General features: G+C 42.4%; 1 protein-coding gene across 1 annotated transcript; it reads right to left on the reverse strand.

Moving 5' to 3' along the window:
- Window positions 1-399: 399 nt before the first annotated feature.
- On the reverse strand, window positions 400-14,454 carry LOC123120202 (electron transfer flavoprotein subunit beta, mitochondrial-like). The gene is made up of 4 exons (XM_044540197.1): window positions 14,413-14,454; window positions 9,437-9,553; window positions 610-885; window positions 400-432 (listed from the first exon to the last, which is right to left on the reverse strand). Exons 1-4 carry the CDS (start codon window positions 14,452-14,454, stop codon window positions 400-402), a joined length of 468 nt encoding a protein of 155 aa, XP_044396132.1.
- Window positions 14,455-14,686: the final 232 nt, after the last annotated feature.

Genomic DNA, 14,686 nt, shown 5'->3' on the forward strand with positions numbered 1-14,686 from the left:
GTGTAAATATCAAACTCCTCATAGACTTATAGACCTGTGTACACTCACAAACGCATCAGTCCCTTAACCTATAAGTCTTCAATACACCAAAATCACTAAGGGGCACTAGATGCACTTACACCAAGACATCCTTGAATGGCTGTCAAGTTACTACTAGCAGGCTCAAAAGTCAAGTAAACTGAAGATTGACCTTTTGGAGGTCTAAGTATGGTTGTGCTGTCAAGTTACTACTAGCAGGTAGCAGCAACATGGAAGTACCAGAATTTTGTGGATTATCTCATGTACAAACATTTGGAGCATCCGTAACAAGGTCGGGGCACAAATTAAATCGAAAGATAAATGTATTTTTGTAAAATATGTCGTACCACATAATTTTTTCACAAAAAATGGCTAAATAACTCACAAACTGCTTTCTAACTGCCCATTTCTACACTGAATGTTGATTACTCAAAAATCATAAAAATTATTTAACACTGAATTTTGATCACACTGAATTTTTTAAGGGTTGCGTTTTTAGGACATTTACAGAAAAAGCTGAAGGAACAAATTTTGCATGACACTATGAAAGATGAGGCAAAAAACTGACTGAATCGAGGCCGATCCGAGAACCTGCTTGCCGAGGATGAGGAGGCCGGGGGTCTCCTGGAGCGCGAGGGCGCGGAGGATCTTGGCGACGGCGAGCGGGAGGAGCGGGCGGGCGGCGTCGGGGTCGGGGTCGTGGAGGACATGGACGGCGCGGTCGGCGCCCATGGCGAGCGCGGTGCGGAGCGTGTCGGCGACCTGCGCGGGACCGACGGTGGCGGCGACGACCTCGGAGGCGGCGCCGGCCTCGCGGAGCCGCAGCGCCTCCTCCACGGCAATCTCGCAGAAGGGATTCATGGACATCTTTGAAGGAAATATGCCCTAGAGGCAATAATAAAGTTATTATTTATTTCCTTATATCATGATAAATGTTTATTATTCATGCTAGAATTGTATTAACCGGAAGCATGATACATGTGTGAATACATAGACAAACAGAGTGTCACTAGTATGCCTCTACTTGACTAGCTCGTTGATCAAAGATGGTTATGTTTCCTAGCCATAGACATGAGTTGTCATTTGATTAACGGGATCACATTATTAGGAGAATGATGTGATTGACTTGACCCATTCCGTTAGCTTAGCACTTGCTCATTTAGTATGTTGTTATTGCTTTCTTCATGACTTATACATGTTCCTATGACTATGAGATTATGCAACTCCCGTTTACCGGAGGAACACTTTGTGTGCTACCAAACGTCACAACGTAACTGGGTGATTATAAAGGTGCTCTACAGGTGTCTCCGAAGGTACTTGTTGGGTTGGCGTATTTCGAGATTAGGATTTGTCACTCCGATTGTCGGAGAGGTATCTCTAAGCCCTCTCGGTAATGCACATCACTTAAGCCTTGCAAGCATTGCAACTAAAGAGTTTGTTGCAAGATGATGTATTACGGAACGAGTAAAGAGACTTGCCGGTAACGAGATTGAACTAGGTATTGAGATACCGACGATCGAATATCGGGCAAGTAACATACCGATGACAAAGGGAACAACGTATGTTGTTATGCGGTCTGACCGATAAAGATCTTTGTAGAATATGTGGGAGCCAATATGAGCATCCAGGTTCCGCTATTGGTTATTGACCGGAGACGTGTCTCGGTCATGTCTACATAGTTCTCGAACCCGTAGGGTCCGCACGCTTAAAGTTATGATGACAGTTATATTATGAGTTTATATGTTTTGATGTACCGAAGGTTGTTCGGAGTCCCGGATGTGATCACGGACATGACGAGGAGTCTTGAAATGGTCGAGACATAAAGATTGATATATCGGACGACTATATTCGGACACCGGAAATGTTCCGGGTGATTTCGGAGAAAACCAGAGTGCCAGAGGGTTACCGGAACCCCCCCGGGAGAAGTAATGGGCCTTATGGGCCTTAGTGGAGAGAGAGAGGGGCAGCCAGGAGGGGCCGCGCGCCCCCTCCCCCTCTGGTCCGAATTGGACTAGGAGAGGGGGCGCAGCGCCCCCCTTTCCTTCTCCCTCTCCCCCTTCCTTTCCCCCCTCCTAGTAGGAGTAGGAAAGAGGGGAGTCCTACTCCTACTAGGAGGAGGACTCCTCCTCCTGGCGCGCCAACAAGGGCCGGCCGGCCTCCCCCTTGCTCCTTTATATACGGGGGCAGGGGGCACCCCACAGACACAACAATTGATCTATTGATCTCTTAGCCGTGTGCGGTGCCCCCCTCCACCATATTACACCTCGATAATATCGTAGTGGTGCTTAGACGAAGCCCTGCGTCGGTAGAACATCATCATCGTCACCACGCCGTCGTGCTGACGAAACTCTCCCTCAACACTCGGCTGGATCGGAGTTCGAGCGACGTCATCGAGCTGAACGTGTGCTGAACTCAGAGGTGCCGTGCGTTCGGTACTTGATCGGTCGGATCGTGAAGACGTACGACTACATCAACCGCGTTGTGTTAACGCTTCCGCTTTCGGTCTACGAGGGTACGTGGACAACACTCTCCCCTCTCGTTGCTATGCATCACCATAATCTTGCGTGTGCGTAGGATAATTTTTGAAATTACTACGTTCCCCAACAGTGGCATCCGAGCCTGGTTTTATGCGTTGATGTTATGCACGAGTAGACCACAAGTGAGTTGTGGGCGATATAAGTCATACTGCTTACCAGCATGTCATACTTTGGTTCGGCGGTATTGTGAGATGAAGCGGCCCGGACCGACATTACGCGTACGCTTACGCGAGACTGGTTTCACCGTTGCGAGCACTCGTTGCTTAAAGGTGACCGGCGGGTGTCTGTCTCTCTCACTTTAGTTGAACCGAGTGTGGCTACGCCCGGTCCTTGCGAAGGTTAAAACAGCACCAACTTGACAAACTATCGTTGTGGTTTTGATGCGTGGGTAAGAATGGTTCTTGCTAAGCCCGTAGCAGCCACGTAAAACTTGCAACAACAAAGTAGAGGACGTCTAACTTGTTTTTGGAGGGCATGTTGTGATGTGATATGGTCAAGACATGATACTGAATTTTATTGTATGAGATGATCATGTTTTGTAACCGAGTTATCGGCAACTGGCAGGAGCCATATGGTTGTCGCTTTATTGTATGCAATGCAATCGCCATGTAATTGTTTTACTTTATCACTAAGCGGTAGCGATAGTCGTAGAAGGAATAGTTGGCGAGACGACAACGATGCTACGATGGAGATCAAGGTGTCGCGCCGGTGACGATGGTGATCATGACGATGCTTCGGAGATGGAGATCACAAGCACAAGATGATGATGGCCATATCATATCACTTATATTGATTGCATGTGATGTTTATCTTTTATGCATCTTATCTTGCTTTGATTGACGGTAGCATTATAAGATGATCCTTCACTAAATTATCAAAATATAAGTGTTCTCCCTGAGTATGCACCGTTGCGAAAGTTCTTCGTGCTGAGACACCACGTGATGATCGGGTGTGATAGGCTCTACGTTCAAATACAACGGGTGCAAAACAGTTGCACACGCGGAATACTCAGGTTAAACTTGACGAGCCTAGCATATAACAGATATGGCCTCGGAACACGGAGATCGAAAGGTCAAGCGTGAATCATATAGTAGATATGATCAACATAGTGATGTTCACCGTTGAAACTACTCCATCTCACGTGATGATCGGACATGGTTTAGTTGATATGGATCACGTGATCACTTAGAGGATTAGAGGGATGTCTATCTAAGTGGGAGTTCTTAAGTAATATGATTAATTGAACTTAAATTTATCATGAACTTAGTCCTGATAGTATTTTTGCAAATTATGTTGTAGATCAATAGCTCGCGTTGTTGCTTCCCTGTGTTTATTTTTGATATGTTCCTAGAGAAAATTATGTTGAAAGATGTTAGTAGCAAAGATGCGGATTGGATCCATGATCTGAGGATTATCCTCATTGCTGCACAGAAGAATTATGTCCCTGATGCACCGCTAGGTGACAGGTCTATTGCAGGAGCAGATGCAGACATTATGAACGTTTGGCTAGCTCAATATGATGACTACTTGATAGTTTAGTGCACCATGCTTAACGGCTTAGAATCGGGACTTCAAAGACGTTTTGAATGTCATGGACCATATGAGATGTTCCAGGAGTTGAAGTTAATATTTCAAGCAAATACCCGAGTTGAGAGATATGAAGTCTCCAACAAGTTCTATAGCTAAAAGATGGAGGAGAATAGCTCAAGCAGTGAGCATGTGCTCAGATTGTTTGAGTACTACAATCACTTGAATCAAGTGGGAGTTAATCTTCCAGATAAAATAGTGATTGACCGAATTCTCTAGTCACCATCACCAAGTTAGTAGAACTTCGTGATGAACTATAGTATGCAAGGGATGACGAAAGTAATTCCCGAGCTCTTCGTGATGCTGAAATCGACGAAGGTAGAAATCAAGAAAAACATCAAGTGTTGATGGTTGACGAGACCACTAGTTTCAAAAAAAAGGGCAAAGGGAAGAAGGGGAACTTCAAGAGGAACGGCAAGCAAGTTGCTGCTCAAGTGAAGAAGCCTAAGTCTGGACCTAAGCCTGAGACTGAGTGCTTCTACTGCGAAGGAACTGGTCACTGGAAGCGAATCTGCCCCAAGTAATTGGCGGATAAGAAGAATGGCAAAGTGAACAAAGGTATATTTGATATACAGATTATTGATGTGTATTTTACTAGTGTTCGTAGCAACCCCTCGGTATTTGATACTGGTTTAGTTGCTAAAGAGTAGTAACTCGAAACGGGAGTTGCATAATGAACAGAAACTAGTTAAGGATGAAGTGACGATGTGTATTGGAAGTGGTTCCAAGATTGATATGATCATCATCGCACACTCCCTATACTTTCGGGATTAGTGTTGAACCTAAATAAGTGTTATTTGGTGTTTGCGTTGAGCATGAATATGATTTGATCATGTTTATTGCAATACGTTTATTCATTTAAGTTGGAGAATAATTGTTGTTCTGTTTACATGAATAAAACCTTATATGGTTACACACCCAATGAAAATGGTTCGTTGGATCTCGATCATAGTGATACACATATTCATAATATTGAAGCCAAAAGATGCAAAGTTAATAATGATAGTGCAACTTATTTGTGGCACTGCCGTTTAGGTCATATCGGTGTAAAGCGCATGAAGAAACTCCATACTGATGGACTTTTGGAACCACTTGATTATGAATCACTTGGTACTTGCGAACCGTGCCTCATGGGCAAGATGACTAAAACACCGTTCTCCGGAACTATGGAGAGAGCAACAGATTTGTTGGAAATCATACATACAGATGTATGTGGTCCGATGAATATTGAGGCTCGTGGCGGATATCGTTATTTTCTCACCTTCACAGATGATTTGAGCAGATATGGGTATATCTACTTAATGAAACATAAGTCTGAAACATTTGAAAAGTTCAAAGAATTTCAAAGTGAAGTTGAAAATCATCGTAACAAGAAAATAAAGTTTCTACGATCAGATCGTGGAGGAGAATATTTGAGTTACGAGTTTGGTCTACATTCGAAACAATGTGAAATAGTTTCACTACTCACGCCACCTGGAACACCACAGTGTAATGGTGTGTCCGAACATCGTAACCGTACTTTATTAGATATGGTGCAATATATGATGTCTCTTACCGATCTACCACTATCGTTTTGGGGTTATGCATTAGAGACAGCTGCATTCACGTTAAATAGGGCACCACCTAAATCCGTTGAGACGACATCTTATGAACTGTGGTTTGGCAAGAAACCAAAGTTGTCGTTTCTTAAAGTTTGGGGTTGCGATGCTTATGCGAAAAAGTTTCATCCTGATAAGCTCAAACCCAAATCGGAGAAATGTGTCTTCATAGGATACCCAAAGGAGACAGTTGGGAACACCTGCTATCACAGATCCGAAGGCAAGACATTTGTTGCTAAGTATGGATCCTTTCTAGAGAAGGAGTTTCTCTCGAAAGAAGTGAGTGGGAGGAAAGTAGAACTTGATGAGGTAACTGTACCTGCTCCCTTATTGGAAAGTAGTTCATCACAGAAACCGGTTTCTGCGACGCCTACACCAATTAGTGAGGAAGTTAATGATGATGATCATGGGACTTCAGATCAAGTTATTACTGAACCTCGTAGGTCAACCAGAGTAAGATCCGCACCAGAGTGGTACGGTAATCCTGTTCTGGAGGTTATGTTACTAGACCATGATGAACCTACGAACTATGAAGAAGCGATGGTGAGCCCAGATTCCGCAAAATGGCTTGAGGCCATGAAATCTGAGATGAGATCCATGTATGAGACTTTGATCGGCGAGCCATTGAGATTAAATGGATCTTCAAGAGGAAGACGGACGCTGATAGTAGTGTTACTATCTACAAAGCTAGAATTGTCGCAAAAGGTTTTCGACAAGTTTAAGGTGTTGACTACGATGAGAGTTTCTCACTCGTATCTATGCTTAAGTCAGTCCGAATCGTGTTAGCAATTGCCGCATTTTATGAAATCTGGCAAATGGATAAACAAAACTGCATTCCTTAATGGATTTATTAAAGAAGAGTTGTATATGATGCAACCAGAAGGTCTTGTCAATCCTAAAGGTGCTAACAAAATATGCAAGCTCCAGCGATCCATCTATGGACTAGTGCAAGTATCTCGGAGTTGGAATATACGCTTTGATAAGTTGATCAAAGGATATAGTTTTATACAGACTTGCGGTGAAGCCTGTATTTACAAGAAAGTGAGTGGGAGCACTACAACATTTCTGATAAGTATATCTGAATGACATATTGTTGATCAGAAATAATGTAGAATTATTCTGCAAAGCATAAAGGAGTGTTTGAAAGGAGTTTTTTTTCAAAGAAAGACCTCGGTGAAGCTGCTTACATATTGAGCATCAAGATCTATAGAGATAGATCAAGACGCTTGATAAGTTTTTTCAATGAGTACATACCTTAACAAGATTTTGAAGTGGTTCAAAATGGAACAGTCAAAGAAAGAGTTTTCTTGCCTGTGTTACAAGGTGTGAAATTGAGTAAGACTCAAAGCCCGACCACGGCAGAAGATAGAAAAAGAATGAAAGTCATTCCCTATGCCTCGGCCATAGGTTCTATAAAGTATGCCATGCTGTGTACCAGATCTATTGTATACCCTACACTGATTTTGGCAAGGGAGTACAATAGTGATCTAGGAGTAGATCACTGGACAGCGGTCAAAATTATCCTTAATGTAATAAGGATATGTTTCTCGATTATGGAGGTGACAAAAAGGTTCGTCGTAAAGGGTTACGTCCAAGTTTTGACACTAATCTAGATGACTCTAAGTCTCGGTCTAGATACATATTGAAAGTGGGAGCAATTAGCTAGAGTAGCTCCGTGCAGAGCATTGTAGACATAGAAATTTGCAAAATACTTACGGATCTGAATGTGACAGACCCGTTGACTAAAATTATCTCACAAGCAAAACATAATCACACCTTAGTACTCTTTGGGTGTTAATCACATAGCGATGTGAACTAGATTATTGACTCTAGTAAACCCTTTGGGTGTTGGTCACATGACGATGTGAACTATGGGTGTTAATCACATGGTGATGTGAACTATTGATGTTAAATCACATGGCGATGTGAACTAGATTATTGACTCTAGTGCAAGTGGGAGACTGAAGGAAATATGCCCTAGAGGCAATAATAAAGTTATTATTTATTTCCTTATATCATGATAAATGTTTATTATTCATGCTAGAATTGTATTAACCGGAAACATGATACATGTGTGAATACATAGACAAACAGAGTGTCACTAGTATGCCTCTACTTGACTAGCTCGTTGATCAAAGATGGTTATGTTTCCTAGCCATAGACATGAGTTGTCATTTGATTAACGGGATCACATTATTAGGAGAATGATGTGATTGACTTGACCCATTCCGTTAGCTTAGCACTTGATCGTTTAGTATGTTGCTATTGCTTTCTTCATGACTTATACATGTTCCTATGACTATGAGATTATGCAACTCCCGTTTACCGGAGGAACACTTTGTGTGCTACCAAACGTCACAACGTAACTGGGTGATTATAAAGGTGCTCTACAGGTGTCTCCGAAGGTACTTGTTGGGTTGGCGTATTTCGAGATTAGGATTTGTCACTCCGATTGTCGGAGAGGTATCTCTGGCCCTCTCGGTAATGCACATCACTTAAGCCTTGCAAGCATTGCAACTAAAGAGTTTGTTGCAAGATGATGTATTACGGAACGAGTAAAGAGACTTGCCGGTAACGAGATTGAACTAGGTATTGAGATACCGACGATCGAATCTCGGGCAAGTAACATACCGATGACAAAGGGAACAACGTATGTTGTTATGCGGTCTGACCGATAAAGATCTTCGTAGAATATGTGGGAGCCAATATGAGCATCCAGGTTCCGCTATTGGTTATTGACCGGAGACGTGTCTCGGTCATGTCTACATAGTTCTCGAACCCGTAGGGTCCGCACGCTTAAAGTTACGATGACAGTTATATTATGAGTTTATATGTTTTGATGTACCGAAGGTTGTTCGGAGTCCCGGATGTGATCACGGACATGACGAGGAGTCTCGAAATGGTCGAGACATAAAGATTGATATATTGGACGACTATATTCGGACACCGGAAATGTTCCGGGTGATTTCGGAGAAAACCGGAGTGCCGGAGGGTTACCGGAACCCCCCCGGGAGAAGTAATGGGCCTTATGGGCCTTAGTGGAGAGAGAGAGGGGCAGCCAGGAGGGGCCGCGCGCCCCCTCCCCCTCTGGTCCGAATTGGACTAGGAGAGGGGGGGCGGCGCCCCCCTTTCCTTCTCCCTCTCCCCCTTCCGTTCCCCCCTCCTAGTAGGAGTAGGAAAGAGGGGAGTCCTACTCCTACTAGGAGGAGGACTCCTCCTCCTGGCGCGCCAACAAGGGCCGGCCGGCCTCCCCCTTGCTCCTTTATATACGGGGGCAGGGGGCACCCCACAGACACAACAATTGATCTATTGATCTCTTAGCCGTGTGCGGTGCCCCCCTCCACCATATTACACCTCGATAATATCGTAGCGGTGCTTAGGTGAAGCCCTGCGTCGGTAGAACATCATCATCGTCACCACGCCGTCGTGCTGACGAAACTCTCCCTCAACACTCGGCTGGATCGGAGTTCGAGGGACGTCATCGAGCTGAACGTGTGCTGAACTCGGAGGTGCCGTGCGTTCGGTACTTGATCGGTCGGATCGTGAAGACGTACGACTACATCAACCGCGTTGTGTTAACGCTTCCGCTTTCGGTCTACGAGGGTACGTGGACAACACTCTCCCCTCTCGTTGCTATGCATCACCATGATCTTGCGTGTGCGTAGGATAATTTTTGAAATTACTACGTTCCCCAACAATCTTGACGTTGGCAGTGTCGACGCCCGTCCGGGAATCGGGACAGGAAGAAGGCGTGGTGGAGTGTGGGGATTGGCAGCGTGTGGCGGCGGCGGTGATGTGGGAGGGGATTCGTCTCTGAGCTTAATCGAATCGGGGTTGGGTTGGGTTGTGGATCAAGGGAGGGAGGTCGCCGATGGTGATGGGGTTAGGGGAGGTCGCCAGTGGGGGTGGGGTTGGGTGTCGGTGGCGGGATTGGAGATGAATCGGTGGTGGGGAGGGCGCGGATCCGGAAGCAACGCGGCGGATCTGGCTGCCGCCTCTGCCTCACCTGCTGCTGCTCGACCGGGGAGAGAAGGTGAGGAGGGGGTTTCAGGGCGGCGGTGTGGGGGGAGGGCGTAGGCCGGCGGCAGCAGCAGCGGCGATGTGGGTGGGAATCGAGACAGGAAGAGGTGGGTGGCGGCTGCGCGAGGGGAGGAGAGGGGAGGGGGGAGGTGGATCGCTAGGGTTAGCTGAGAGAGCGGAGGGGTGGACGGACGGACGGATGGATGGATGGATGGACAGATGTTTGCCATGTCATTGATCCATGCCACAGCTGGTTCCACCAATCAGAATTAAGCATTTTATTTTTCTCTCTCTTATAGTTTGTACCCTCTTATTCTGGCAAACATTTAACCTCTTATAGTTAGTTCAAATAAACCAATATTTTGTACATGTCTGTATTTAGGCATGACAAACAATGTTGATTTGGGAGGTTTTCATTTTCTTTGCTCAAAAGAACCATTTTTCATTTTGTGAGTGACCAAAATGTGTTTTTTTTTGTGAAGGAACTACCATATATTTGTTGCAAAATGGCACTAAATCATTTTTCTAAAATATTAGTCCATATTTAATGTATAATTGACCAAACGGTTGGGTGTCAAAAGCTTTTACCCACCTCTGGTGAAAAAGACAATTTTTCGTCGATTCAGTAGGAAGCGGGTCAAATTTGAACTGCAGCTGCCTCATACTTTGCTCTTTATTTTTTCCAAAAATCATTTCTAGGTACATAACTATATATTTAATCAGAGAAACATCAAAATGTTTCCAAGATTCAACAACTAGCTAGGAACGGTCAAGCCCGCCGTTTTGACCGCATTTTCAAACGGGCATAAAGATTTCAGAAAAAATCTAAAAATTGGAAAACCTTCGCATTGTGTCATCATATGTGACCAAGTTTCCAGGAAAAATAATAAACTTGTAATACGGCAATTATTTTAAAAAAGAGTTCTCAGAAATGAGCTATCATGCGTGAAGATTCATGGCTTTCAAGCCAAATGATCAATCCTATTGCCACATTCATGGCATAGTTTGTTTAAATTATCTCATATTGTGCACAATGGTGCATCTTGGAATTCCAAACAATGTTGCCTAAGGGAGTTTTCATTTCTTTGCACGGAAAATTCATTTTCCATTTTTCGAGTGCCTGAAATGAGGTTTTTTTGTGAAGGAACTACCAAATAATTGTTGCAAAAATGGAACAAATCAATTTTATAAAATACTAGGCCATGTTTAATGCACAATTGCAAAATGGTTGGGTGTAAAAAGTTTTTATCCACCTCTGGTGAAAAAGACAAATTCCTGCCGATTCAGTAGGAAGCGGGTCAAATTTTAACTGCACCTGCCTCATAGTTTGCTCTTTATTTTTTCCAAAAATAATTTATAGGTACATAAGTATCTATTTAATGATAGAAACACCAAAAAAATTCAAGATTCAACCACTAGATAGGAACGGTTATTCCCGCCATTTTGACCGCATTTTGAAACGGGCATAAAAAATTCAAAAAAAATCTAAAAATTGGAAAACCTTCGCATTGTTTCATTGTATGTGGCCAAGTTACCAGCAAAGATTATAAACTTGTAATACGGCAATTATTTTAAAAAAATGTTCTCAGAAATGAGCTATCAAGTGTGAAGATTCATGGCTTTCAAGCCAAATGATCAATCTTATGGCCACATTCATGGCGTAGTTTGTTAAAATGATCTCATATTGTGCACAATGGTGCATCTTGGAATTCCAAACAATGTTGCCTAAGGGAGTTTTCATTTTCTTTGGACGAAAAATTCATTTTCCATTTTTCGAGTGCCCAAAATGAGGTTTTTTTGTGAAGGACCTACCATATATTTGTTGCAAAATTGGACCAAATCAATTTTATAAAATACTAGGCCATATTTAATGCACAATTGACAAAATGGTTGGGTGTCCAAAGTTTGGATCCACCTCTGGTGAAAAAGACAAATTCCCGCCGATTCAGCACGAAGCGGGTCAAATTTGAACTATAGCTGCCTCATAGTTTGGTCTTTATTTTTTCCAAAAATCATTTCTAGGTACATAAGTATCTATTTAATCAGAGAAACATCAAAAGTTTTCCAAGATTCAACCACTAGCTAGGAATGGTCAAGCCCGCCGTTTTGACCGCATTTTGTAACCGGCATAAAAAATTCAAAAAAATAAAAAAAATGGAAAACCTTCACACTGTGTCATTATATGTGACCAAGTTTCCAGAAAAAATAATAAACTTGTAATACGGAAATTATTTTAAAGAAGTGTTCTAAAAAATAAGCTATCATGCGTGAAGATTCATGGCTTTCAAGCCAAATGATTAATCTTATGGCCACATTCATGGCATAGTTTGTTCAAATGATCTCATATTGTGCACAGGGGTGCATCTTGGAATTCCAAACAATGTTGCCTAAGGGAGTTTTCATTTTCTTTGCACGGAAAATACATTTTTCATTTTCCGAGTGCTTGAAATGAGTTTTTTTTGTGAAGGACCTACCTTATATTTGTTGCAAAATTGGACCAAATCAATTTTCTAAAATACTAGGCCATATTTAATGCACAATTGACAAAATGGTTGGGTGTCAAAAGTTTTGATCCACCGCTGGTGAAAAAGACAAATTCCCGCCGATTCAGCACGAAGCGGGTCAAATTTGAACTGCAGCTACCTCATAGTTTGCTATTTATTTTTTCCAAAAATCATTTCTAGTTACATAAGTACCTATTTAATCATAAATACATGGTTTGGTGGCGATATGTCGAGGTTTGGATGGTGGCCGAGGGCCCCAACTCTAGAGTGCGTAAAGTCGCATGCCCGCCGCGTGGTCACCGCGTGACCGTGGTGTTGCCATGTGTTCTGGGCGGCCTAGGCATGTCTAGTGGGTTGGGCACTCCCCAGGTAGGTGCTAGGAAGAAAATCACAACATAAGATTCTCATGAGGAGACCGATCGATGCTCAAACATGAATAAGTAGCCAAGTGTTTGATTAGCAGTACGGGAAATGCACATGGCTAATGGGCGTGAGTTTTGGCAGAGGATGATCAGTTACTAAGAAGACCGTCTTCACAAATTTTCAGCTCAAAAGGAGGAGCCTAGGTGGTACTTGCTTTGCAAAGTACCACACTGGACATAAATACGAATGTTGAAGCTGGGCTCAAAATAATGAATGGATTGAGCTGGCATTTGGTGGAGGATGGTTATTTGGGCATAGGAAAGCACTGTAGAAAATGGATACCATTTGGACATGTCAAAGTGGTACTTCCTTCACAAAGTGTTTTTCTGAACAAAATAGGAAAATGAATATTTTTGAATTATTTTTGAACTAGGCAAGGAAGGTTTTTTTACATATTTGACGAAGATATGACCCAAAGAATTTATGAGATTTTTTGGGAATTTTGAGAATGACAGAAATATAGGTTGCTTCACAACCTAGGGCAAAAACTGCCACATGGACATGACACATAGGCAAAACTGATGAGGTGGCGCCTAGTCATAGCAACCCACCACAATTTACAAGGTTATGACCATCTATATTGGTCATGATCAGCTATAAATAAGGCAGCGGACCAGTGCTATCTGCTTTATGACCATTTCGTGTAAGGAAATTACGACCTTTCTGACCAAAATGGTCGTTATAGTTTAGGGTTTGGAGCCCCCCGAACAGCTTTTGACCAATTGGTCTGAAATGGGCATAGATTTATGACCAATTCTTCCAGGGTCACTGACAGAAGGTCACTAGTTGACATATTTCTTGTAGTGATGGTGGGTGTGTGCCCGTGTGGGGTCTTGAACATTTTTTTAAAATAAAATTGAGTTATTTGTTTCTCCCATTGTAATGCACGGGCATATTTGCTAGTATCCCTATGCAATGTTGTAACATCCCAAAATTCTAAATTTTGGAATGTTAATAATTTAAATAGGATTAATTGAAAACTTGCTTATGTTGCTTGGTGTTAGTTAAATTTTACTAGGATTTGGAACTTTTGGTGTTAAAATGAATATTCAAGAGACAGGGAATAAAATGACTTTCCCAATTATTCATTTGCATCTTATTCTGGGTTTGAGAATATATAATATTTCCAATTCAAATATGAGAGAGGATCACATGACTTCCTCAAATAATAATATTGGTGAATAATTGAATATTCTCTAATTTGGAATTTTGTTTATATTTAAAACAATCAGATAATCAATTGAGAGTAGGTAATATGACCCCTTCAATATAAACATAGTTGGAAATGTTTTAAATATGACTCGGATATTTATTTACATGTAAAAAAATAAAGGGAATCTTTATAATGACCGAAAGAAATTTTATAAAAATGTTGTATACATTTTGTTTTGACTTTTAGCCTAAAAAATGTTCATTGATTTCTATCGCACTATGTATACTTTTCAAAATTTTCTGGTAATTGTTTTTGGGAGTTAGATTTGATCATCCTTCATCCTATTATTTTCTCTATGCATGTAGTTATATATCACATTACTATATTATGCATGTGTAGGAATATTATGTAGTATGATATTGTTATTGAGTTTGAGCTTAGTATGGCCTTATGTAGATCGTGGTAGTGTATTCTTGCTATGCTTGTAGACGGGTATTGGCTCGTGTATTCATCGAGATTACGTGAGGACTATATATAATATAACTTGAGTAAAAACATAATATTTAATTCACCTCTGGGCAGAAGTGGTATTGGTTGGTGTTGAGGGAAGGCATCGTGGGGTCTTGCACCTTTTCTAAGGCCATGCGCCCATGAGATTGCACCCTAAGTGGAATGCCAACCAGGTTCAAAAGGATCAGACAGACTTAGTGACTAGTAGCTTCCATGTGGCGGCCACTGGCTATATGGGCTATACGGGTGTCGGCGTCAAAACCGGCGGATCTCGGGTAGGGGGTCCCGAACTGTGCGTCTAAGGCTAATGGTAACAGGAGGCGGGGGACACAATGT

This window comes from Triticum aestivum, chromosome 5D (assembly GCF_018294505.1).
Source record: "Triticum aestivum cultivar Chinese Spring chromosome 5D, IWGSC CS RefSeq v2.1, whole genome shotgun sequence".
Classification (NCBI taxonomy): Eukaryota; Viridiplantae; Streptophyta; class Magnoliopsida; order Poales; family Poaceae; genus Triticum; species Triticum aestivum.